Source organism: Aythya ferina (assembly GCF_964211825.1).
Source record: "Aythya ferina genome assembly, chromosome: 3".
NCBI classification, from domain to species: Eukaryota; Metazoa; Chordata; class Aves; order Anseriformes; family Anatidae; genus Aythya; species Aythya ferina.
The window spans coordinates 31961783-31989142 of NC_140298.1; the positions used below are offsets into that span (position 1 = coordinate 31961783).

The 27360-nt window shown below is 41.0% G+C and overlaps 1 protein-coding gene and 1 long non-coding RNA gene across 4 annotated transcripts in view; both read right to left on the reverse strand.

The window, feature by feature from the left end:
- The window catches only part of LOC311433774, a 64986-nt gene extending 54007 nt beyond the window's left edge, over positions 1 to 10979 (reverse strand). The window contains exon 1 of the long non-coding RNA XR_014690949.1: positions 10827 to 10979. This is a non-coding gene — a long non-coding RNA (uncharacterized lncRNA). The remainder of the gene's footprint in view (positions 1 to 10826) is intronic.
- A 384-nt stretch (positions 10980 to 11363) lies between these two features.
- Positions 11364 to 27360, reverse strand: part of RMDN2 (regulator of microtubule dynamics 2) — a 50786-nt gene continuing 34789 nt past the window's right edge. For 2 of the 3 annotated variants that reach the window (XM_084512691.1, XM_084512690.1), the window contains exons 9-11: positions 27030 to 27083; positions 26861 to 26941; positions 11364 to 16406 (exon numbers count right to left, since the gene is read on the reverse strand). In XM_084512691.1, the coding sequence (XP_084368817.1) occupies positions 16353 to 16406; positions 26861 to 26941; positions 27030 to 27083 (189 nt within the window). In that variant the 3' untranslated portion in view covers positions 11364 to 16352. The other variant, XM_084512692.1, reaches the window with a different exon arrangement.

The following is a 27360-nucleotide window of genomic DNA, read 5'->3' on the forward strand; positions in this document are numbered from 1 at the left end:
CAAACACCCCCTAGAGGTAGCTAAGGACCTGTGGAGTAGATTCAGTGTCCAAAGGCACCCATATGGCTCATATGCGGCTAGGGCTGACCAGTGGGAGACACAGCATAGAGAAAAGGCGTCCTCCCTGGGGCAAGGCCCAGGAGCAGCACTGCATGCTCGAGGTGCTGCCACACTGTCCCTCTTCCCATTGTGTTGGGTCTGTCTGAGCTGGAGTCACCTTTTCCCTGCAGCAGCCCGCACAGTGCTGTACTCTGCACTCGTAGCTGGAACAGCACTGATATCACTCCAGTGTTGTGTCTATTGCTGCGTAGTGCTGGCACAGCATCAGGACTCCTTCCAAGCCCCCAAGAGCCAGCAGGCTGGGGGTGGGCAAGTGATGGGGAGGGGACATTGCCTGGGCAGCCGACCTAAACCAACCAAAGGGATATTCCATAACACCTGATGTCACACTCAGCAATAAAAGGGGGGGCTCTCGTGGGGGAGGGGGCTGTTCCTCCTGAACAACCACTACGCGTTTGAGGCCCTGCTTCCCAGGACGTGGCCGAACACCGCTCGCTGATGGGAAGTAGAGAATAATTTTTTCTCTCTCTGTGCTTCCGCACGGACTGATTGCTTCTTTTGTCTCTGTTTTTTCCTCCCCATTCCCTTTCCCTTTAATTAAACCTTTCTTATCTCAAACCTCGAGTTCTCTGTGTTGTATTTTCTCCCCCTTCCTCTTTGAGGAGAGGGGGAGTGAGAGAGCGGTTCTGGTGGAGCTCGGCTGCCCACCTGTAAAACCACCACACCCATTAATTTCTAGGTATTTCTCTGCTTATCAGTCATCCACAGCTAAAGCCTGGACTCCCTCTTCAGTGCTGGCAGGCACATCTGTAAAGCAAAACCTGCTCCCTTAGTGCCAAAAGATGCAGTGTTAATGGCAGCCAGAAGTTGGCATGAAGAAGCTGTGCTTGGAGAGATCCATGGAGGTCACTGCACAGCTGTGTAATAGGGAACCGAACATTTCTGACTGCACACTGTAAGCCAGCACCAAGTGTTAGGGAAATAAAGAAAATTAGCTTAAACTTTTTTTTTTTTTTTTTTTTTTTTTAATAATTCTGTATTTCCATTTTCCCTCTGTTTCATTAGAACAATTGGTAGAACCCCCCAAATTTTCAGTCTGGCCAAGGTGACGTCTAATAGCAGGTCATGCACATCTCAGGAGGTTTCCTGTTTGCACTGTCACTGCCTCACTCACCAGCCTGTGACTGGATGTCATCACAGCAACACTAGACAACAACACATAGTTCTTTCTTCATGAAATACAGCACAAAACAAATAGAGGTTAAGCAGCTGTACTCAAGACAAGTGTTTGCCCATTTCAACCTTCATGCTCAGGTTGCAGTGGTTTCTGTGGGCCAGGAAAGGCAAATGTCAACTCACATCTGCTTTGTGTGTGCGCACACTAAGTCCGTCTTCCAGAATTTTATGAAAACCCTAAATTCAGATCTAGTTACTTAAAATAAATAAAAGACCAGGAATCTCAGGGAGAATTCAGGAAATCACGTTTCTTGGAAAACCAGCAGCTGTCAGGTCACCCCACTACGTAACACGGAGGGGAAGCAAGCAGGCTGCCCTAGCAGAGGTGCGGTGGAATACATTCGCGCATCATTACATTCCTCATGAAGCCAAGAGTCAAACTCACTGGCTTCAGCAGGAGACAGTTCAGGGCAGCTGAAATAAACAAAAATATTATAAGAGTAAAAAACAAAACTCATCAGAAACAGCCACTGCTAGAAAGAGGAGAGGGGGATCAATCCAGGATCTGGGGATCAGCTCTCGGTTCCAGCATAGCCATGGCACAATGCTACTAAAAGCAAATTCACACCACAAACTCCAACTAGTTTCACATCTGATCCAGGACGTTTTTGTAAGTGGCACATACTGGGTGTAGGTCTGACTGTAGGAAACCAGTTCAGATCACTCAGGCAGAGCAACCAGAGACCGGGCAATTGGGAGCTTATATTTTACCTGAGAAAGTCAAGGACTTGGCCATGGAAAGAGAATAGTTAACATTTGCCTTCACTGCATCTTTAGCTTGGCCAAATTTCACATAGACCTCCCATTCACCCACACAAAGAATTCAAGCTGGGATAACAGGGAAGGTGGACGTGGATGTTTCATGGGTGAAGAAAAGGGCTGGATTCTCAGCGGTGCCATTATTTGGGTACGCAGCACAACACAGATGCAGTGACTCAATTTTCAACAACTCTGCTGTTTACTGCTCCACATTTTTGCAACTGAGTTTTTTCTTGTGTTCCAGTTGCTTGTGCTCAGACCAGGCCAACTCACTGAACTGCCAGGTGAAAACAAGCTTAGTGCTGAGCCCCAGAGCATTCAGGAAGACTGCAGTCAATGCTTTGATAGCCCTCCCTCAGGGCTTTTTGCTAGCTTTTCAGACAGCTCCACTAACCAAAACATTCCTTGTTAGCGTTGCCCTGTCCTTCAATATGTAGAACAAATCTGGCTCCCACTTGAAAGGGCTACGCTAGAGATAACTAAATCAAATGAATCTATCAATGCTCTCCAGTCTTTATCCATGCTGAAAGGCTGAGGATACTTATTGGTCTGTGCAGTAAGCTTGGAAAACTCAGGACTGAGGCATTTCAGCTGCAACCATGCAAAGGGAAGGAAAAGTACACACAGGGGACTTTTTAGAGGTGCATAAATCAACTGCAGAGATATGTCAGAGGGACTGAGAGCTAGCAGAGGAAAATACACTTCTAACGTGTAGAAAGACCCTCCAGCTAGGGAAGAAGAGAGCACAGGGCCTCTGACAGGGAAAGAAGCAGTGGGTTTTGCTCTGTTTATACCCACAGTGTGCCAGGGTTTGGATGGTAAGAGCTCCATGTGGTGTTAGAGAGGCTCACTCACATCGGTGGCAGGGTTCATCAGAGGGCTCTGGACACACCACAGATGTTCAAACACTAACTCCCTCTTGTTCCCAGTAATAAAGCAACATTTAAGACAATTTTGACTTTACAAAGCAAGTATGATTTGCAATAATCTGCAAAACCAGATAAAACTCCATGTTTCTTTTATGCTTTATATTCTGTGAAAAACTTCCAACCTGCAGCTTGAAAATTTAATTCTACTGTACATCTTATCTTCAATTATACTTTCTCCTTTCTATAGAGAAAAATCATGAATTGTGAAGCTATTCATCCTTTGTGGTTCAGGAAATTTGAGTAGCTCAGTTCAGCTAGAAAGAAGTGCCACCTGAGATTAAACAGACTTCACAAAAATTACTCTTTCCAATGAAAAATGAGATTCACTTTTGCATCTCATTGCAGCAACCCCCCTTTTCCTTCCTTTCATTCACATGCATGGCTGCCAGGACACAGCATCGTGCTGCAGCTTGCTCCGAGACAGAGCTACATTCATCTTTCTGGCCAAAGCAAGGAGGAACTGTACCTACACTCCAGAGCAATATGTCTTGAGGGGAAGCTTTCTGGGCAGCCCTTTCAAGCGGTACAGGAGCAGAAGGGAAGGGTTTTCCATCACCTTTCTCCGAACGTGTGTTGTTTCTCTCCAGTACCTAACATCCTGCATGTGTGCCGTGGTGAGCACTGAGCTTTGGTCAGAAACATTGCAGGAAGTGTTTAATACTATTAAACAGAGATGAATTCCCAGAAAGGAGAGAAAAATCAGTTTTAGACAAATAATATAAATTAAGAAGGTTCCCCAGAGAATTACAAAGCAAATTCTCCGGTGATGTTGATGAACTAAGACTGAAATCTTGTAGTGAGAAGTCTGAATGCTGCTGGCATTATGACTAAGATACTTAACATCTGTGCACACAGAACTGCAGCACGCTGACAGTACCACCCTCTGCATTTTAAGTAAAAGGCACTAATTTTCTTGAAGCCATCAGCAGAGCCAGAATTCAAATCATTTGGCTGGTAATGTAAAGTGTATGAACACTTCTTCAAATACCTTTGTCTCCTGAGAACCAGAAAGATTCCTGCTGTATCTTCAGAAGTTAGAGAGGGAAGAAGAGACGGATATTTAGACCTGTTGTGTTTAGATGCAGAGACGTAAAGCTCCAGGACCTCCTCAGTGGTGCTGAGAGATTATAAAGAACAGTCCCTAGGGGTTGAGGAAACAAGCCACACTGATTTAACAAGACCGTGCTGTAGAGTCTCTCCAAATTTAGCTACCTGATGCCACAGCATCACAGAAGGGTTGATGCTGGAAGGGACCTCCAGAGGTCACCTGGTCCAACCCCTGCGAGAGCAGGGCCACCTAAAGCTGGTTGAGCCATTCTGCTTTCACCACAAGATGCATTAAAGAAGTGAAGCCATCTCCCCAGTATTTTAAAAAGAAACCCCTTGCAAAGCACTGCCATCTGTTTTCCTATGTTCCCAAATATCCCCATGGTAATGGTAGATGAATGGTGTTTCTTTCGGCAAACTTTGTAGGCAGTATTAAAGAGAGGAAAAGATGAGTGTCTGCAAATATGATGTTCTATAAATCCCTAATCTTACCATTACATTTTACCACATATTTATTTACCACAAACTGAAAATTAAATTTTATATGTAAAACACATATTACAATTTATGTCTATCCAAATCTTGACAGGAGAAATTCAGAGCACAGAAAAACAATTGAAAAATAACTAGAGAGCAGAACTCTGCCTTTTGGTTGCCAGTATTAAATTTTTTCTTCTTTGTTTTCCCCTCCTGGAAACCTGAACTCTCAAGTCATTTTGAATTCGTTCTTACAAAAGCACTCAAGCACAACTAAATAGCAAACTAAAGAGAATCGCCACATCCCCAAGATGGTGTAAAAACCACACCACCCTCTTTCAATTCTGCACTTGCTGATGTCAAGTTTAGCCATCCAGCCCCAGGAGCCACTATCAGAGTTTCTCTGCCAGTAGCTTGCAAGTCTTGATGAGGTCACTGATTTTATCCAGGGACAAACTAAAGCATGGGGTTGAAGTTCACAGTTAACTAAAGCTCTACTCAAAGCCCTTGATGAACATCAGCATGGTTCCAAGACTGTCAGGTGACTTTCCTCTCCCAGACAAGTAAAAGGCTGTCCAGGAGACACACAAGGAGCTTGATTTCTGCCTCCACGACCCCTAGATTTATTACTACTCCTCTTGTTTTTAATGAAACACACTGAAGGTCCACATTGCTGTCAGCTCTTTGCAGCTTTTTTTTTTTTTCCTTGTTTAGCTGCTAATACAGTTAATACAAAACAGGTACAGCCCCCATCCTGCTTCAGAAGCACATCTTGGAAATTAGACAGCTCTGCTAAAGTCATCCCAGATCAAGATTATGAGATGCATATAAAGAGTCACAAGACAAACAGGTCTTAATATGCCACGAAAGCATTGTTTATCCGTGTGCACGCACTGAGGCATCTGATGGTGCACTTCCCCATTTACAGGGAAAACCAGCTCCACGCAGGGAGACCACACACTGTGTCACATTTAGCACCTGTTAGGAAAGCTTCAGCATGACTTTAATTATCTCCAAGCCTGGTAAATCCCTTTCTGCCTCCTTGCTGCAGGGGTTTACACCAATTACTGTGATACATCATATAAACCATACAAACCCCTAGAAAGCTGCAGTTTGCATCCCAGTTAGCAAATTCCTCTCTTTTTCACTTTCTGGTTGCAGCACTGGCCGTGACAGAACAAAAGACACAATTGCATCCCCGTACTGCAGTGCATACTTGTTATCAGCTGCTTGCACTGTCTGTAGAGCTATCCTACATTGACAGAGGAACCACGTGAGAGCAGCGATGCCAGGGTTCACACCCTTTCAGCATTTTTATCTAAAGAGTAAATTTCTAGAAAAATTTTGTAATGTTAACTTGTTGTCTATGTCTACGACCACATTACCTACATCTAAATCTGCTGAGAAACATCAGGTTTCACACCCAAAACCAAACGACTTCACTCATCTCAGGGTACCATCTGCTTAAGCTAGAAACAAGAGCCAAGTGTAGCACCAGCACAATAATATGGCCAAGCCCCTGGCCAAAGCTCTGGCTGGGGATGGCTGTAACCACAAAACCTACGTGCATATTTTGAGCTGTGGACCTCACAGCCAGCTTGCCCTTTCCCTAGGGAAACAGCTGTGTGTTAAGGAGATGCTCCTAGGAAAGTTTTTTGGCAACCCAACTTTCAGCCCCAGGGAAACACTCATGTCCCTGGACAAGCTTTTCATCTCTGGGCCTGAGTGCCAAAAATGAAGGAGCTAAGAAATAAGTAAATGGAAAATTAAAATCCCATGGCATTTCATTGTGGGAGCAACAAAATGTGGGACTCCTGGAACAACAGCTGTGTCCCAGGCACCTCCACCACTGCTGCCTGACACCGCTGAGACCCACCGGCTCCCGGCCATCCGGGTGGGAGGGCAGCTAGGGACCGCCGGGGGACAAGGAAGAAATCCTGGCATGCATCCGGGTTTCTCCTTTCTTTCCTTCTTTGATGTCTGTGCTGCTGTCTGTAAGGCAGATAACGAAAGCTCCAACAACTGAAACAACACACGGGGCTTCCTCAAAGCAGCCCCTTGTCTGAGGGAGCCGTACGGCTGGCAGCTCCGCAGCTGCTCAGCCCTGGTTTCTGCCCCACATCCCCGTGTGGTTATCGGTGTATCGAGACTGACCTGCAGGCTGACAGCTGGCCTCTGGCTACAGGAAGAGCTGCCAAAATTTCTGTTTTTATTTAATTGACAGACATGCCTCTTTGCATATCAACACCAGGAAGGTGTTAAAGCCACTTTCACGAGGAAAAATTTGGATTAATACAAAAAATATGTTTCAAAGGTAACAATATTTAATCCTTTAGTATGATTTTTCCTAAGTTCTTTGCTGAATTGTCACTGATAACATTGCAGTGGAAACATACCCTTTTCTTTCCTATGCCACATAATCTATTGAATTCCCCCAACCCTAAAGTTTGCAGGCAGTTTAGAAGCTAGGGCTTTTGTAACGTGCAAAACCCACACTTTCACTGGCCAGCTTTATCGCAGGGCATTAATATGCTGTCACTTGGCATCCTTTCTGGACAGCGACAGAAACCCAGAAGACGATTCCAGTTCAGTTTGTGACACCCTACTCACTACCACATCTGAGAACAGTCCACTTAAAAATCAGCTGGCAAGTGCCTGCTGAACCTCAGGGCACCTGAATGCCTCTCCCCCTTCCATCAGGATCAGATTTAGAGACTGGTTTGATGGCTTTGCTGTTTTAATTTTTATACCTAGAGGGAGAAGGGAAAAACACGAAGGATAAGGAATAGAGAGCAGTTTGCACAGGGTGAGTGTCAACTAGGGAAGAAACATCTTAAAAGGCTTATGCAATATTTCTCAAAGTAAAAGAACAAAGGTAAACAACGTGTCCAAAAATATTGTTTCAAAGGCTCATGGCACATAAAAGTTGTCACAAAGCACTTTGGATAAAGCAATATTCAGAAGGCTAGCATTTCACATCAGAAGTTTTCCAAAACATTCTGCAAAGTTTAGCAAAGATTTCTGTCCGTGTGTGTCTCTCTAAGGCTCTGTGATGCCAGCAATACCAAGAACTGCTCACCCTGTCTCCAAATATAAAAGACACATCTTTCTGAAATCTGACTGTAACAACTGGAAAAAAAGAAACTTGGTCAATTGGGCTGCTTTGTACCCAAGCTTCCACACCAGCTGTATTTTACCATAATTGTATTAATTGAAATACCACCTGACTGGAAAGTTTCACAGGTCTCCAGTGAAATAATTATTTATTGGTTTATTTTTATCATTTAGGAAATAAGAGATGTTCAGTGGAGCCTTCAACAAAACCTAAGTCAAAGGAAGGCAACGTCAGCAGGCTTTGGATGAGATCTCTAATGAAGCACACAACCTCCCACTACACAGGAGGTGTTCAGGCAGACTGGAGACAGAAGAAAAAAGACTGTAGGATACAGGGGTGGCTTTTGCTTCTCCCTAGTACTTTCTGCCTGCAGACAGTGATGCTCTGACTGGAAGACCCTGTCCTTCCAACTAGGAATCAAGCTACAAGACCCGGAGGTAAAAGCTTGTGTAAGATATTAAGTCTTGCTATTTAGAAACACCTTCATATATTGCCTCTAACTTCTATATCCCAAAGGATGAAAACTTTCTGAAGAGCAACAATTAAAATCTTTTCCTGTCCTACAATTTTTCCTTTATTTTCCTGCTAAGACTGCCAGCTAAAGCACTCTAGCTTAAAAAGTGACAAATCCTAATTAATCAGCACTGCTACACAAGCCAGCTAAATTACACTAATCAAGAAGTTGGATTAAGCAGAAACACAATGAAATTGTGTTCTAACAAACACTATTAAAGGCGAGCCCAGAAAGAAAGTCATCCATGTTCAGCATTGAAAATTAGTTGCCAAAAACCTTGTGAACCGAAGTCAGTCTTTGAGAGGTACATGTCTCTTCCAAGGACTTCATTTTTATGGTCACCTTCCCTTCTGGCCACAGGTTCCCAACTCATAGGTCAAACTGTGGACAGACCTGCAGCTACTGCTGAATGCCCCACCTGGTTGCTGGGCCAAAACAGCACCGGCTCTAAAAGCTCACTGGTTTAAGATTTGGTTTTGACTTCTCCTTACCTGGAGTACCACTGAAAACACCACCTGTTTTGGCAAGAAAACTAGAAGAGATTCAGTGTCATAGTGGTGAGCAGACCAACAATTTGAGCCTCAGCAGGAGCCATTCCTGTCTATTCAACTCCTGCTGGGCAGGAGGTGCAGACTGCCTTCTGATCAAGGAAACGGTGGCAGTAAATTCCAAAAGAGAACAGCGTCAAGCTCAGAAGAAACCCACATATGATCCTGCCTCATGTCTCACTTCAGCCTCTCACTACTCATCTGTATGCCTGGGGAGGAAGATGAGGAGGGAGACAGAAAGGCGATGGCTTCACACACTAGCTGTACCCAGTGCTGAGAAGGGCAGGGGGAGGAGGCAGTCCCTGCCACTAGGAAGCATCTGGCCCCAGGTTCTGCACTCCAGGGATTATTTAACTTCTTATTATTTTCTCTTCCCCTCCCACAGGTGATACTTTACTTTTCAGAGACTCTTATTCTAGCAGCTGACTACCAAAGAAGAAAATTCTAGAAGATAGCTTCAAGTCCATAGGTTAGTCCTTTTTGCTCTGTGTCTGTCACACTCACTCTCGGTTTATTGATCAGTGAGTACTGACTTGAAGAAACCAAAGAAAATCAAACCAAAGGTGGGTGGCAAGCCTCCTTCAGCATCTCCCTGCACCCCATAATCCTTGCTTCCAAAATGCACCCTCAAAGTACAGACAAAACCCCACCTCTGGCTGCATAAGGCTCCCTCTCCCTCCCTCCCCTTCAGGCACAGTTTCGCTAGAAGCAGGTGTGATGTTTTGGAGATGCTGATTACGTGCATCCCTCTAAGAGGCAATATTCATTTCTAGAAGTAGTTTGGTTTCTACTGACTCAGTAAGCCCTTCAGAGTTCACAAGATCCTTGTTTCAAAGCAGGGACAACTAGTACATCAGTTTACAGCTTCTTTCACCTTTTTTCTTTTTAATCTGCTGGCCCCAAGTCAGGGGATTCCAACAGCAACAGGTGGCTCTGGTCATGATGAGTCTGCAGTCTCAAGCAGGGCTATCACCCAGCATTTCCTCTGCAGTTTACAAGCAACACACTACTGAGCTGTGGCAACTCCCTTTCACAAGGTAGTTTTAACTCAGGTCTTGGAAGTAGGTTTCTGCCTGCACAACCTTTCTCCAAACTTTCTTAAATTTTCAGTTCACATCTTATAAATTTCAAAATGTTCATGAAGTAATCATGTTACTTACCGTAGCTACAAAATGAAACAATTCATATCTATTATAATTCCCCTATTAAACTTACAGGTACATACATCTACACAAAGATTTTATATGTGTATTTACACAAAAACAGAAACTGTGGTTTCCATTTAATTTCTACATGTGTAATTATGACTCGACATTCAAAATAAGAGAGGATGAAGTCCCAAAGCCACAGCATTTGTGCCAAAGTAAATCCAGTGCAACCCCCAGAAACCAGCATGTTGCAGTGCAGATGAATGCAATCATCTGGTTTGCCTTTATCTGGTATCATTGTAGATACATGAAACATTCACTTCTGCTTCATATAAATAACAAAACCTCCTTCATTCAAATTCTTTCTCTAGTATAAATTTAAAATTCACTTTTAAGGAACCCCTGAACAGTTTAAGAAAAACACAACAAAGCTTAGCTTGCACGTAAGGCTGCAAATTACTGAAGGAGATGCCAGCTGCTGGCTGTCAGCATTAACTCCTCCTGCAGACACTCAGGCTATGGAGCTGGGCTTGCTCTGGCCACAGTACTTCATGCAGGCCAGTCAGCAAGGGTCTTAACTAGGCATTGTGAAGAGTTAGAGAGGAAACCGAACAAAACATTGCACATGCACAAGCCCTGAGGGGACAGAAGAGGCTGGGGCAGGCCCTCAGAGGAAGGCTCTGGGGCATCCTCACAGGCCTGGCCACAAGCCCCAGGGGTAGCAAAGCCCTGCATGGAGAGTCTCGTATTTAGCTAATTACAGGCTCATAACTGAATATGCCTCCTTGTTAGGACTTGCCAAATCCTTTCTACGCTTGGTTAACTTTCCTACAGGCAGCTTCCAGATTTTCTCCTTTAACTGAACCCTGGCAGGTGCCAGGAGCAAACATACAACCTTGTGAAAGACCAACCATTACAAAACCCATTAGGTGCACCAGAGGCTCTCAAACAAAAGCAGAATAAAATTGGATACTCAGCAAGGCGTTTACTCACCCACTTCTTCACCTCCAGCAGCCAGAGGCTCAGCCTGTCTTCCAGCAGACTCCTGCAGTGGCACAGCTCCAGAGCAACCAACATGCACCCCCCAAAGATAAGAAGCAGCCAGGCCCACCACATGCCTAACACATTTCTAGAGCTACCAGAGAAGCTTCAGCTCAACCACATGCACCCAGCTGCTGATCCTCCCCCAGAAGGGCCCACCTGAGCCCCAGCTGCAGGCACTCAGGGCCTGTCCCCCCCAGCCCTCAGCCAGGTGGGCACATCCCTGCCCCAGGTGTGGGGCTGATGGCCCAGAGCTGTGGGGAGACCTGGCTCAACCCCACCTGATCCATGGATTTTGCTGATTTGCCACTTTCTCCCGAACAACAGACAAGAACATTTCTATCATCTGGGGGCTAAAATTTCATCAGTCATATTGATTTCCTTTATCCAGGAACTAGAAAGCTTAACATAGTTTGTTAGGTTAAAAAGTACCTCCATATTCACGCCCATATCCCTACAACATGTTCAGTTTACAATATTCCCAGCCAATATTGTGTAACTGTTTGTTGTTGTTGTTATTTTTAATTTTGTCATGTAGGCAATTCAAATCAGCTCAAAATTAATCACAATAAACAAGACAAATGAAAAGTGGATAGATGGTGTTTGCATGCGTGTAACTTGAGCAAGTAACTTGCCCTCATCATGGGTCAGCAGCGCAACCAAGCACAGGGCTCAGATTGTTCATATTCAAGTTCACATCGGACATTGCCTCTACAGATGCTTCTAGAATGACCAGCTGTTTACTTTAATGAAATGAAGTAAAACTTTTCCTAAAAAAATACTGATGTTTCACATTTGTAGTTCTAGTGCTTCATTTACCATTGTCACACATGCACGGGTTACACAAACACAGACCAGGACAAAAAAGCTGATTTCCTTTTGTACTGTCAAGACAGATCAATTTATTTCTTCTCCAAGGAACACGGGAGAATCTGTAAAAAAGGAAAAGTGCTGGAAAATGAGAATATAATCTTACATACATTGTTAGTCCCGAGTTTGCACTGGATGAATGCTGCAATACAATTTTAACTGTTACATTACTGCAGGATTTTCTCTTTTGGCATAGTTGTAATACATCCATCATGACTACTGTGCCCACTGAAAGAAAACACCACAGAACCATGTTCCAAAGCCTCCAGTAAAAATCTAGAAAATCCATGGACCTTGCTGGACTCCCTAGAGCCCAGCACTTCACAGGGAAGGTGTTCAGGTAGTGATGACTGAAGAAGGATATGCAGGCTCCACATAAACAGGTATGTTCAGGTTGACATGGCTGGATCTCTGGGTAGCCACTTCTTCACTGTTTTATTATTATTATTATTTTTTAATTCAGGCTGTCACTACTATAACAACAGGGTTCTGTTTTGTTTATTTAACTGGACAAAGGAATTGACACTTTCCTTTCTAAATTGTCAGCTACTCACCATTGGACAGTTGGACGGTTTCCTAATTCATTCCAGAATGAATTATATGTCAGTGTATTGATATTACTACATAACACTATGTAAATCACCCTGAGACTCCGAAAAAGGAAAGAGCAATTTAAACAAATTTGTGAGAGTGTACCCTTGTAACTGTTTCCTCAATGAACTAGTGGCCAATTGCTAAAAATAATATTTATAATAAATTAACTTAGTCTGTGTTTACCTATTGTTGCACAGGGGCAATCCCAAAGGGATCAGAATCCACTGACAGAGTTCTTAGCTTCACCACAAGAAAAGAAACACCTCAATTATTCAGGAAGGCAGAACGAGTAATTTTAACTGTAGGAAGCACATGAATGCTACTACTGGATCAAAGCTCCCTGAACTCACCTTCTGCAAACACGCACAAAGACCAACTTCCCCAGGGAATGTACACTATACATACAGGAGCAGAGACCAAATGAGAGATGCCATAGCAGAAGAACTAAAGGAGGTAGCGGGCATAGCTGCAAGGACACGGAGGCTTCAGACAGCTGGTGGCACCATCCATAGGGCGTAAAGGCCTGCAGGGGTTCATATGGTTAACTTGTAGCTCCTCCAAGGAGACAAAACTACGGAAGTGAATGTCTGCTTGTGGATATTTTAAACAAAAAATAAAACATATGGCCCTCTGGAGCTATGGTTGCTGTTTCTCTAACTGATATGTCACAGAGAACAGATAGCCTAGGCCTAGAATGACGTGGAAAAGTTTTATTCCAAGGAGCAATTGGAGAACAATTCAGGGAACTTTAAAACCTTTTTTTTTTTTTTTTTTTTTTTTTTTTTTAAAGCTTCGACTTTAAAAGATCGCAGTTTAGCATAGCAGAAAACACAGAAGATGAGAATACTTGGAATACTTGTGTACAGTACCCAGAAACTATAAAAAAGCACAAAATGCCTTATCTGTATAAAGCAGCAGTTTCTTACCTCTGTGAGGAACATATCTGCAAATGATGGAAGACACCTTAGGACAAATAATTAAAACCAGCCTTTTGATTCGCAGATGATATTTTGTGATTCTACACATAGACCAGTAATGAGTGAAAAATTAAAACAGCAGAATGCGCTTCATTCAGGAAGCTGCCTAGAAAGACCAGTGATCTATTTTATAAAATCAGAACTTTCATTAAAAAATGTAAGCACGTGGAATAAAACCACAGGTGCCATAAAGAAATCATTGAGGGCAGTTACCACACGATCTTCAAATTCACGTCTTGAAGCTCGATGGTGAATGTTTTGCAGTACAAGTTCATTAGGTAGTATGGGGCCAAATTCAGAGCCAGTGTGTGCAGCCACGATCCCCTTGATTGCAAAACTGGTGTAGGAGCGCCCATGGCTCACAGAGGGCAAAGCCAGGAGAGATCATAAACAGTCATCCAGACTATGCCCTGCCAGAGGATAAGCTGTGCCTTAAACATCGCCAACGTTTAAAGACTTTTTCAACTTTTTCTTAAAAACTTGTGTAAATGATTTTATAATGTTCTCAGGAAATGTACTGCAGGGCTTTGCAAAAGTTGCCAATTACTTCTTGTCTTGTGAACAGGGGATTTGGAGAACAACTTTTTTTGCTTTTTTCTTCTTTCCTGTCTTCAATAGCGTTTTTACAAATGTGAGTATTCCTTTGCTCGTTGCTTCTACAGACTAAACAAACCAAATACTTTCATTTTTTAACACACAAAATGATGTTGTCTAGCCCTCTCATCTTACTTGTCTCTCTCCACTGGATTCTTTCCATTTAGCCCCCAGCCTGCTTGAAGTGTGATGCCTGAAATTGGATATAGTATTCCAGCTCAGAGCTTATTAGGCCTAATTAGAGGGAAAGGTTATTTCATGTGCATTTAATGGGGAACTCTTATTTATTCACTCTATTATGAAATCTGCTTTCTCACCAAAACATGACATTATTGACCCATGACTAGCCTGCCACTCACTGGAATCTACACATCTTCTTCCTCAGAGTGACCTCCACTTCCAGATCTCCCCCATCCTGTTACTTAAGATGGATAATCCAAACTATTTTATTCATCAAATAACAAATTATTTAAATAGAAGCCCTATTTACTGCATCCTCCTAGGTGACAGTGAATTGCTAACAACCCTAAGCACCAATCACTCTCATAGTTCCATTTAGGATATGCTTCCTGCATTGGGTATAAAAATGTGAAAAACAGCCTTTCCCAAAAGTCCCTTACCAAAATCAAGACATGTCACCTTTGCAGCTTCTCTGTCCACACACCAGTTGTTCTGTCACAGAAGGAGCTATCTAATAGGATTTCACTCACGTATTTCCCTTTTTTTCTGAAATTGTGTGAGAAAAAAGGAGAACTCTGGGACTGAAAAACAGGTATAGGAACTATTTTCCCTCAGAATGAGCAGTAAAAAATAAATAAAATTATTATTTTGATTTGTGAAGATCTTCAGGATAATAAAAACTATGAAAACGACAGCAACAACTTCAAACCAGTTCTGAACTTTCAGAGTTTGTTCAGTTATGTCACAGTAAGGCTTGCATTTCTGAAAATACATTTTAAACAAAATTGTTTTAAGAAGGACAGTCTTTTTTTTATGAAAAGCTTGAGAAATCTCTGTACTTTATAAGGCGTCATAGATTCAGGTTAAATTTAATACAACTCCACATGTCTTCCTCTGGTCTACTGCAGCTATTGCCTTCTGTCGTTAATAGTTAAAAGCTCACTCTTACTAAGAGATGCTTCAGTCATACATCCGTATGACTTCTTCACATAGTCCTTCACACCAGCCCAATTTTTAGATCTTTGCTGAGACCACAATAGCTCCTAGATGCCTATAAGCTAATATAACTATCCTAAATTAAAGGCCCAATTATTAGTTCAATATATTGGTGCCATATGAGTCCTCCTCACCTTAGCCATAAACTGGTCCATGTTACCTTACACATCAAACAAGCCAAGGGATTGTGCAGTTGTCCTTATCCAATTATACTTCCTCTGTCTCCTTTAACAGAAATACTTTCTTCTTCCAGATAAACTCCCCACATCTAAGATTAAGACCCTGAATTCAAAAACAATGAAAACAGACCTTTGTTCTTCATTACACTTAGGTGAATTCTGGATCAGTTCAATGGTGAACAAAATTACCTCCCTGCCCACCACATTTTATTGAACACTCCCGTCCCGCATGCTCAGATAGAGCATGTATTTTTATGTGTAGGTTACATTATACAAAAGATTAGGGATAGTTACCTGCTGAACTAAGTTCTCATAAAACATATTAACACCATCCCATTAGACAACTGCTTAAACAGAAAGATCCAGGATTCACAAACTTGATGGAGATCTCGTAACAAAACCACTAAACATCACAGCTGTAATATACTCATCCAGATCACTGAATTTCATCAGTCAGATTTTTAATATTGTACTTGTTGATGTTACAAATAAAATACAACTTAAATATTTTATTTATAAATTTTTCATGTTTCCATGTAAAACCAGCAGTAGGTTTAAGGTAAAAAGAGCTTTGTGGAAGCAACAGCTTTTACTTTAATAAGATTCTAATTTTATAAGAATAATGTGTAAACATACACATACATGATTTCCTTTTGTACACAACTGTGTAGATTAGTTGATACAAATATAATTTATTATAGAAACATTTTTGTTTTTGCTACATGCAGTTCTATGCTGGCATCATGTATTTATTGATTAATCTTTCAAAGAGTAAGATGTGTGCATTTTGCATTCTATCCCCAGTATGTCCATTGCCAGCAGTGGACCTCCTGTTTAGAGAATCGAATTCACAGTGTCAGCAATCTCAAATTAAACTTCAATACCAGATTATAAATAATCAAAAATGAACGTGTCGTTTTCATGTCATAATTGCCAGATGCTCAAAGGCCAAGATCCAAGCCAACAAAAATCAGAGACAGTTTTCCCATTGACTTAGCTGGAATTCACCTGCAGTCCCCAATCACTACAGACTCTCGTTTTAATTCTTCAGTTTTATCACAACGTGAAGAGTTAAAAAGTGCATCGTATCAGAGCTTCAGTGTGAGAAGTAAAGCCTCTAAGTCTTTCTGGGCCTCTTTGTCCTGAAAGAAACAATCATGCATCAACTCAAATAGGATAAATCCCTTGGTTTGCTAATACGTGCCTATCCACATTTCTTTACTAACAACAGACATAACACACAACTGGAATAGCCACAGAATGTACAAGACGTAAAGTAAGTTAATTTGTCAGTGATTGCAAAAATAAAGCATGAAGTAAAAACAAGAGCCAGATGGCAGCCCTCCTTTTACAGCTCTGTTAAAGCACTTAAAATGTTAGCCCCACATATCCTTCTCAGCAGACAAGTAAGCCTTTCAGCCCGGGCTACAACTTTTATTGGTGTAACTTGTATAAAGTACATCCTTGCCTTATACTTTATGCAAGCTGGTAACCTGACTGTGCAGTTTTTCTACGGGTACTTCTGTGATGTTTGCTAACGATTTAATATCCAACTAACAAGGAAACACTGGAAAAGGCAATTAACAACAAAGGTTAGATAGTGGCTTCAGTGTATAAAGCCATTGCTATCTGTACTCACCACCACGGAGTGACTGCAGCTTCAGTACCATCCAGACTGGTGTTGGTGGACTCTACCTAATCTACTGGGCTCACAGAAGAGTGGAGCCAGTCAGTGAGCAAGGGGCAAATAACCTGCTGTGGTCAGAGCCAATACCATAATATATCTCCTATGACAGAAGGGAAAGGCTCCTTTTAGCCTGACAAGTAAATGCACAGTGTGCATGGGGCTGTAAACCAAGCCCAGCCCACAGAACTCTTTCAGAGGTAACCAGTAACATACATTTTGCCTATTCCATATAGAACCAGTTACGAAAGGAGCACGTGCATAAAACTCCATTATTCTGCTCATTTTTGAAGTGTCCCCTGGGTATAATCCACTTGCTCTACTTGCTGCTGCAAAACTTGCAAAATGCACCTTGGTTTAAGTCCACGTTTCTAAAAATTCAGCACCTCATACCTCCAGGCTGGTAAGGGTCCAACCACCCAGTATATGCGCTCGTGTGCATTCAGAAGCGCAAAGCCAAGAGCACATGGACATCACAAATTTTGTGCAAGTATTTCTAATGACAGAGACCAGTATTCCTTTCCCAGATAATGCCACAAGCAATTCTGAAAGAAAATACTTCTGACAGACAGTGAAGTAATAACTGAATTTCAGGATCACTTCATTATCCAATCAACCAAAGAGCTGGAACAAAATACTGGATATTTTAAAATACATTTTACGGGTGAAGAAATCCCTGCTTCTCTTTATTTTGGTTAGTTGTCCATAATGTCATGGAGGAACAGAGAAGAATATTGAGATGATAAAAACCATATGCCAGATACGTCAAAATACATTATATTATTGGTCTGGATTAAGGCATTAATACATTAGCTGGATGCTTCTCTTGGAGTCATTGCCTTGCTCCCACTGGCAACAATAGGCTAAACTATCTGCCTAATCATTTATCAGAGGCCTTGGAAGGCACACACTGCAAAGCCAGTAAGCTCTTGCCAAAATACTCTAACAGAAGGAAACATCACACTGAATTCAGCACCCCTTAAATTCCACATCACTACAGGCTGCCTGGAGCACCAGCCCATGGCTTGCAATAAAAACCAGGAAACTCAAGATCTGTACCAATACATTCATTAATTTAAGGAAAATACACTCTCTTCTGTACTTACCACAGTCGACTTGTGCAAATTATGCCAAACTCCATTAAACAAAAAAGTAAAATGCCAGATACTGTCCCACGTTATTAAGAAAATGGTTTCATTGTATCTGGTCCTATTTTTTTTTTTTTTTTTACACTTTTCTAAGCCAAAAATAACGATGATGCAGGTTTTCTCATATCTGAACAGTGTCCAGCATTTCATGGGTTGACAGATTTTACTCATTTTTCATGACACAGCTTTTTAAAATACAGCTCCAAGCAATCACGTGTAATTGCCCAATATAGTCCTTTGCTTCTAAGGAAAGAAACAAGGAGCTCTAGTGAGTTGCAAGGTCCCAAAACCATTGACCAATCCTTCCTGAATCTCCCTCTGAGCTTAGGACAAAGAATGAAGCAAAACTGTGACTGTTCTAAGAACTAATTGGAGAAGAAACTGCAAACGTGCAAAACTCTCTGCTCTGGGTTGCCAGTTCTAAACAAGACTGGATCAGGAACAAGAAGTATAATCGTTACAAACTATTTAATGGACTGCGTTAATCGAGCCAGTGGCTTCCAGTCAATAATAATAACCCAGATGGTAAAAGCATTTTAAAAGTCTGTAATGGCGTTAAAAGCAAAGCTGAGAACGGCCAGGGAAGGGAACAATATTGTCACACTTGGAGAAGGTCCTTGCAGACCCAGAGTTATGTCACACCAGAAGGAGAGAGAAGCCCAGACCGCTGTTCATTGAGCCTGTCTCCAGTCTTAAGGATGAAAACTTCATTAATGTCAAAGCTTTATTTCAATTAACTGTAAAGGCTTGAAGTCCTATATTTGAACAACGTGCTTTCTCTTTGATTTCTGGGTCTGTGGCTTTCTAAAAATGAACAATTTTTGTTTTAAATTTGTTTATTTTAAATTTTTTTTTTTTGTTTTGTTTTTTTGTTTTTCCCAAGGACAGGCAGGCTTTGATCTCCCTCTAGAGTGCAGCAGGAAGAGGAAGAGGTGCAAGGCACAAGGAATGCAATGTATTTTGCGTCAGTCCCATTTGTTCCCCCTGAGGCTTAGTTCAGCGTTCACTAAATACCCAGCCATTTTCAACCTTGACTTTTTACTGTCAAGGCTTACATTTATTAAACACTTCTCATATAATTTTCAGAGTTGAACACAAGTTCAAATGTTCTGCTAACTGCTACACGAAGGGTATTCGGAGTTATAGGGTCAGTGACTGCATTTTCCCCTTCTCCTCTTTAGTTGCCATTCTCTTCTGTTTCATCATTCACAGGGGATATGCACAGGAAAAAAAAAAAAAAAAAAAAAAAAAAAAAAAGACCTGGGAGGCCAGGGGCTGAAGAAGGGAAGAGAGGGAGTTGAAAACAAGAGCAAGAGAGAAGAGATAGCTGGCAGGAAGAAGGGAATGTTGGCTTAACTGCATGTAGCCCACATTTTTACAGCTAATTTCTGCTAAAAAAATAAAAAATATATCGATAAGCATACACACCGACATAAATGTGCATATAAAACTTAAAAATATAGTGTATAAATGTGCATATAAAACTTAAAAAGCAATTAGAACTGACAGAAAGATAACGATTTTACCTTCCATCTCAGCTAATTATTTCCGTATGCACTAAGCACACTCAGCCCAGGCACTACACATGTGTGCACTTGTCGACAAAGTCCCAACTGTCAGCGGAGAACAGATAGACCCCCATGACCACCGACAGAATGGTAACTCCAGCCAACTACAACATAACTGCGCAGCCAGAGCCAAATCCCGAGCTGACATGCATCCTGTAGGGTTTCACTGAAGTCAGTGTGGCTGCTTGGTATATTAAATGTGAGGGCTGCGAGGGTGGTCCAAAGCTGTGCTCTGATATGTGGTAACAGAAAGGAGGTGCTGAGAGCCACCCCTGCTTTCGGGTACAGCTGTATCATTCCTTCACAGCTCCAGGAAAAACCCTGGGCTGTAACAAAAAAGGCTCCCTAACAGGCACAAGGATTGTTAATTAGAGAGCAATAGCTCTTGTGGAGCATATAAATCATATAAAGCTATATGCTATCCATTCCCAATGTCATAGTAGATTCTCACACACGGTGTGACTGTAGTAGGTGTTTGTTTGCACACCAAGGCATATGTATTTTTTTTCCTTCCCTTAGATACTTCAATAAACCAATACAATCTTTCACTTGCAACTTTCTGTATGACTGCCGTACATCCCGAGTCAGGGCGCTTTGTGTTCTTTCATATTTTTAGTATCTTCCTCTGGGGATGAACTGTAACTTCTCAAGGCTCCTAGGATCAAGGTAAGCACAGCTTTAAAATATGTAGTTGACAATAATTCAACATGTTCTGATTACACTTTGAGCAGACAGGAAAACACCCTTTCACACCCAGATGTTGAGGACTAAATAGTTCAGCTAGTTCTAGGACTGCTGTTGAACAATTACAAAATGTCAGATTTCCGTTCAGAATAATTGCTAACGGAGCAAAATTTTAATCCACCAGCAGATTCTTTTCTAATTTACAAGACCTGGTTGCACCCATACTCTGGTTTCCTTTAATTATTGTATGGAGCTGTTGGTGTCCAAAAGCAGATGTTCAGAGAGATGCCTGTTGAGGCTCTCCCTCCACCCTGTCTATTGGCCCCAGGACAACATACTTTAAACTCCTGGAAGCTTGACGTCCCTCGGCCACTCTTCAAAACCAGGGAAAGTAACTGCACACCTCTTCATCCTGCAATGCCTCCGAGAATCCTGCTCTGGAAGTACTCCTCCTGCACCGCCAGCAGGAGACCCGCTCCGTGCTCCAAGGAGCTGCCTGCCGAGCACTCCTGCTGCACAAACAGCTGTGCTAAAACTGTGCTGCCTTCCTCAGGATTTTGCCTCCAGTACTGCGTGATGAACTAGTCAATTAAACCACAAACTATAATTCACTCGGCATTTACCAATGCAGGCTTTCTCCCTATGTATGAAAATACTACACCACAAAAAATAGCTTCAGCATTTTGGGAAATGGCTTTTGGAGGGAGATAAAGTATTAGCAGACAATGCAAACAAACCTTTCAGCAAGAACTTCAAAATGATGCAGATTGCAAATCAGCCCGATCACTAAGAGAAAAATAGACTGATAAAATAATTTACAATAAAGGAGGTCTCAACTTCTTTAAGCTGATCTTTTACAAATGTCTCATTTTTAGCAGCATTTTACAGTTTGAAATGTGATCTCTTTGCAATGAGTTTTTAAAAGGACTATTCCCTGAGCTCGAAGCACTCTTATTCAGTGTAAACTGAACCACAATTTAAGGAATAGCTTTTAATATATTTTTTTTGTTGTTGTTGTTGTTTTTTTTTTTTAGCAGTTACTGTAATTTTTGACAAACAGTACATCCACAAGAACTTTTAATTTGAGGTTGGTGGTAGCTGTTAGGAAGTTCTTGTTCAACTTCACAAACAGCATTAGCAGGAAAAGCAATAGCCCAAAATTCAACATGAACACAAATACGAATGCTTCCTTTATTGTGTAAATGAAGCATTATGGACTTCTGCTTTTGGATAGCAACGCACATAAAATCTAAAGGAATTAACATCCTCTGAAGACAGTAACATTTTGCACTGAGCAACATGTATAGTTTGATATATCTTAACAGGGGAAAATCAGGAAGATGAAAAGAAAATTCATAATTTTTACCCTTCTTTTAAAAGCAAATTAAATTTTTCCTCCTTAAATTCTCACTCAGAAGAACTGCAGCAACTTCAAATGAGATCTATTGGAAATATCACAGCAAGGTCTGCTACACAGAACCAGTCAGTGGCGGCTGGAGGAGGCATTTCTTGGTGAACTTGTATTGGAAAATTCAGGATATTCAAAAAGTCTGTTGTGATGAGAACAACTGATAGAAGCTGAAGTTTATAATAATCCGCTCTCACTTCAATCCCTTTTAAACTCCCATTCTTTTATTTACAAACAAAATTCAAAATGTGAATTAATAACCTGTGAAATTAATTATGAATTGTAAAAAAAAAAAAAAAAAAAAAAAAAAAAAAGTAAGAAAATCTTACAGGCATTATTTCTTCTCAACAGCTACACTCTTATTTAAACATTCAGCCACCATTCTTCCCCGTTATTACTTTTACTTCCTTCTCTTCCACACTGATTTCCCCAGATTTCAAATGTCACTGCGGCTGCAGGCAGATTCCTTACCAACCCTTACACTCCTGCCATGCTCCAGCTGTAAGAAGTGAATGTCAGAATGATAAAGTTCTCTAATATCTAAATCTCTCTTTCTTGTTACTTTTAACTCTGAATTGCCTTTATTTTTGTTGGGAAGGAAGGAGTGCTTTTTAAATTAATATTTTTAAAGTCACCAATAACTTTAAAATACATTCTTAGCTCCAGGAAACTTTTTATCTGCATTTTAAGTAAGATTTTTCAGTACCTCTCAGTGCAAACATTTATTTTGTAGTTTTAGAAGACCTGAAAAGAGAAAACCAGGAAGAAGAAATTTATTGTAACGTAACTACTGCTTTTTGGATTTGTTTTTAAAACATGTCGGAGAGACCTGAACTTTGAGCTTTTAATGAATTAATCCACTACATCTTTTTCTCTGTTAGGCTGCTAATACCTCACTGTGAGCTCACTGGCCCTAACAGTACATAGGGTTCATTCCCAATCCCCAAGCTCACCTCCAGACAAGAGAAAATAGTAATTTCTTCACATTTATACTTCATAATTCTACATTTATATGTACATTTTCTACAAGTTCCTCCCCTGAAAATGCCAAACGATCTTTTATAAACAAGAAATTGGTGTCATCTACCTAGCTCTGTCAAATCACCTTATTCCACTCATGTGAAAAGCACTGTGTGTTTAATCAAGCTCAGACACCCACACACTGATTTTGTCTTTCCGAATATAAGAACATTCATATTTTCAAATATATATATTTTTTTCCAAATTCAAAGAAAGGTATTTTCCCATCACAGTAGTCCACCACATCTGGTTTTGACAGCCCTTTATGTAGCCACACTCAACGAGGCTCTGAGCACATAACAAAATAATGAGTCTCAGTAAGGGTAGTGCAAGTTCGATGAGATAAACAAAGCAGCTGTTACACACTTCGCAATAACTCACAGCAGTGCTAAGCGTTAGGATGTCTATTTTTGAAGGGGTAAATGTTTCCCAGGACCCAGGGGTTATCCACCTGGACAGCAACCAGAGAAAAGCAGGACAATTTCATGTCCCATGCACCTCCAGCTATGTAATACCACCCCACAGTGTGACGGTATTTATGGCCAAGGAAGGACCATATGATTCATCGGAGGTTTCTGTTTAGAGTAGAGATGATGGAGAAAGATCTCTAATGTAGTGCTGTAACAGGAGTTTTGTTTCACAGATCTAATTTCTACCAAAAACACCATTTCTCTTGTATTCCCTTTCAAAAGAAAAAAAAAAATATATATCACAGAATGGTTGGCTGAAAATGTGCCAAACTATGAAAAAAAATCACACTAATATTAGGATTTACAGGAGTCAGCCATTCAATCAGAAGTTGTCTCTACCTTGATTACTTCTTTAGTACCCTTTTACAAGTTTTTTGTTTGGTTGGTTGTTGTTTTTTCTTTTTGTTTGTTTTGCCTTTTTTTTTTTTTTTTTGGAAGAATTAATTCTGTTTGGAAGCCACTTGAATGAAAAAGATATTCTGTAAGTGGTAGAAAATACACACGGAAAGGCTATTTGGATGCGATACAACATTCAAGACCAAAACCATCTCACTTAGCCTGAAATGTTACATGAAATGAATCCTAGACAAATGTCAAAGAAGTACCCTGAGTTAGACCAGCTGAGAATTTGACCTGGGGATTAAAATGAGCTATGGGCTATTTTACTGATGCCGAGTAACTCTAGTTCCCACTGAAGTCAACGGAAACTGTGGATGCTCAGAAGCAAAAAAAAATTAAATAAATTAAACCATTATCTACTATTATTTTTCATAGCTATGCTGCAGGGTGATTTGTATCATGAAATAGTACGTATTTCCTCACTGTGGCACCATTCCAGCAAGCATGTCTCAGTCTACAACTGATTTTATGCCTTTATACATATATATATACGTTTCTCAGAAAAAAATAACATTTAGAAACAAAGGAATTCCCCTGCCTGAAGAAAGAGATGTTTTAAAACAACTCACATGAGAAACTATGATTATACTTAGGAATGATGGGTTTCACATGACTGTGACTGCATCCTATGCTGCTGACAACCTTAAGATCCTGTGCTGTGGCAAACGGAAAGGAATCATCAAACTGCTGCTGAACTCTGTTTTCTATTCCAGACCACAAACCCTGCATTTCACATGGCTGTAGGCAATTCAGTCTCCAGCCATTACAGTCTCTTCCCTCCCTTAAACTAGCCTGACTAAATGTTATTCCTACATACAGCTCCAAGCTCTGAATCATTTCAGTTCCAACACATTTCCCCCAGAATTAACAGTTTTTCTCTAAACAAGTGAGACACGGTATTCTAATTCAACTGGGATTCATGGTAACAGTTAGCATTCAAAGAGTTTGTGTTCCAGATCTTTATTTTATAGTAATTCCCATATGTGAGCTATGTGAGCTTGGTGTTACCTTGTGCTGCCTGCTTTAATAAAAAACAAAACAAAACAAAACAAAACACAACACATGGTTGCTCCAGTACTGTGTTTTCTTAGACCCTTTTTTCTAAACTTAAAACAAAACAAGCGAATGAACCAAAGCAGACAAATCTGTGATATCTATAGAATTAGTTAAAACAGAAGAGGACTTTGTCTTGCTGTCATCTTCAGGTGGACAGAAGATTTTGGGTGCTGCTTGCTGCTGCTTCTTCGGTTCACAGACCAATATGATTCTTATTTCATCACCACTCTGCTTGCCAGAATACACACGCACCTCAAATTGCTCCCAAATTCCTGCTCTCACCTCTGGCCTGCTGGCACTTCAGAAATGTGACAGGGTGTTCCTTTTGGCAGGGACTAACCCCTGTCCCCAGGGTGGCCCAGGAAACACTGAACTCTGAGAACTGAACTGAGCTCACGTTTAGACTGATGCCGTTGGCCTTCAGAGGTAGGATTCACCTCCCATTATCTATGCAGTCTGGAAGTCAGGTGTCTCAGGTATGCATCTTACACGTGTCTTCACACCTAATCTCTCTCAGCCACCAGGGAAACGAGTCAGGATGAGACACCTGGAAGCCTCTCTCTTTCCTCCACTGAGCATACGGGGAGCCTCAGCAACTACCTGTGACTAGACACCAAAATTTTGTCCAGCTGCTGTTACCAAAGATGAATACAACTCTGTGTTATCTCTGTGCTTTTCCAAGGAGTCTGATGAACATGCTGCATGACTTCCAGTTCACTAAACACACACAGCCTTCTGCCCACCAGAAGTTTCTGCAATGCATATGTTTGAAATTGTGCTGGATAGCTACAGAGTTCATTGCGATAAGACCTGGCGTGTAGTAGGTTAAATACAGAAAAAATAAAATAAGATGCATGAACACAGTCAAAGCAGATACATACAAAACAGGCTGAGTTCAAGCAATTGCAGTTGCATGCGCTCTCTCTCAAACCATTTCTCCTATGTTTTATGCAACAAAGATAGAAAATAACTGATAATTCTGTAAAAACATTCTGTAAAAATGCACAAGTTGAAGGTACGTTTCAACAAAAGGTAAAGAATAAAGAGTTAAGATGTTATTATATCGTGTCTACATCAGTACGTATTTAAAGAAACAATGAACTTAAGCAATGATTGCTTAATTTATGATTGGTACATGCTCTCATTTGGACCAAAAACAAATGCCACCCAGGAGCAGCTGCTGGTGAGGCACGCAGTGGTCTTTCTTCTGAGTGGGAACATTTGACATAAACATGTTAGTGCTCCACACACAGCGCTTATTGTCAATCAAAACACAGAGCTATTTAATGGTCTTTTTCCTTAACTTCAAAGAACTCAATGGGATAGGGCCAATTCATCTCCGGAATCACCTCTCTCTCTCCCTACCACATCTGCTGTGCTCAAAGGGGGTCCCTTAGGCTGACAAAGCTCAGGTTTGAACTTGTCACGCTCTAGGATGGTAACACTTTTTCAGTCATAGGTCGATAATTATGGAACTTGCTTCTACATGAGATGAGACAGCAAGAGGGAACCTTCTTGCCATGACTCGGTTTACATTTGAGAAATTCAATCACTTAAAAACTCACAAATATCTCTAGAAACTTTGCTCGCATATACTAAAATACTCTAAAGGGTCTAAAAGAGAATCTAATAATCTCTTAGAATGAATTATGTTGCAGCAGATATAACAAAGAACTATGCCACTTTAATCACATTATGGTTGAAGACAAAGCCAAGTTTGAACAATTCATCCACTTCTGCTGCAGCTACAATCACACAGTGCCCACAGGCCTCAACACAGATCACAAAACAGAGGCTTTCAGGAACAGAAGTAGATCTTGTGGGACAAAAATCCCAAGTAATTTCAACTGAGAAAAAGTAGGTCTGAGGCAAAATTTCAGAACAGTAACATGCTCAGCGGCTATGGGTTGAATTACAAAGACTGCAATTCAATTTCTGACAGCCTCTGACACTGACACAGTCCCTCTCTCAAACAAAGATGATTTTTTTTCTTTACAGCTGTAGATACAAACAACTGCAATATTCCAACCTAGAACGGAGGAAAAAGGCAGGTTCTGTGTTCAGAGGAAAAAGTGAAACATTATTACTGACAGTGTAATAATGGGTACCAAAGCAGGACAGTGGTCACAAGAGAACAACTTATCACTCTCAATACCCACCTCATTAGTAACTGAGAGAACTGACAGTGCAGAATCACAGTACTTCAGTGCATTGTTTTTCTGGCCAAGGTCTTTATAGCACTGAGAAGAAAAAACATTTTGTTTCCAATCAGACCACTGTAAGAATACCAGAGTCTACAAGCCATTAGTTTTAAAAGAACTTGGTTACCTTTGCCAAATACACATAATTGTATTTGGAATATCCTGGATGCATTTCTTCTGCCTAAAGAATAAAAAACAGGAAACAAAACAGACATAAAAACTGCATGAGATTTACATGGTCCATGTAACGTTTTCTGTAATGCAGTAAATTTCCTCAAACATCAGAGTGAATCATCCTTACTGTGCACCACAATGTTTAGCACTTCCAAAAAAAAAAAAAATCCCAAGAAAATTAAAAAAACAAACACTAATCCAGGCACACAAGTTGTTGATATTGCACACAAAAGCATTCTGTATTCTTTGGTCTCCTCTCTCTAAATGCTTACATGTAGTAAAGA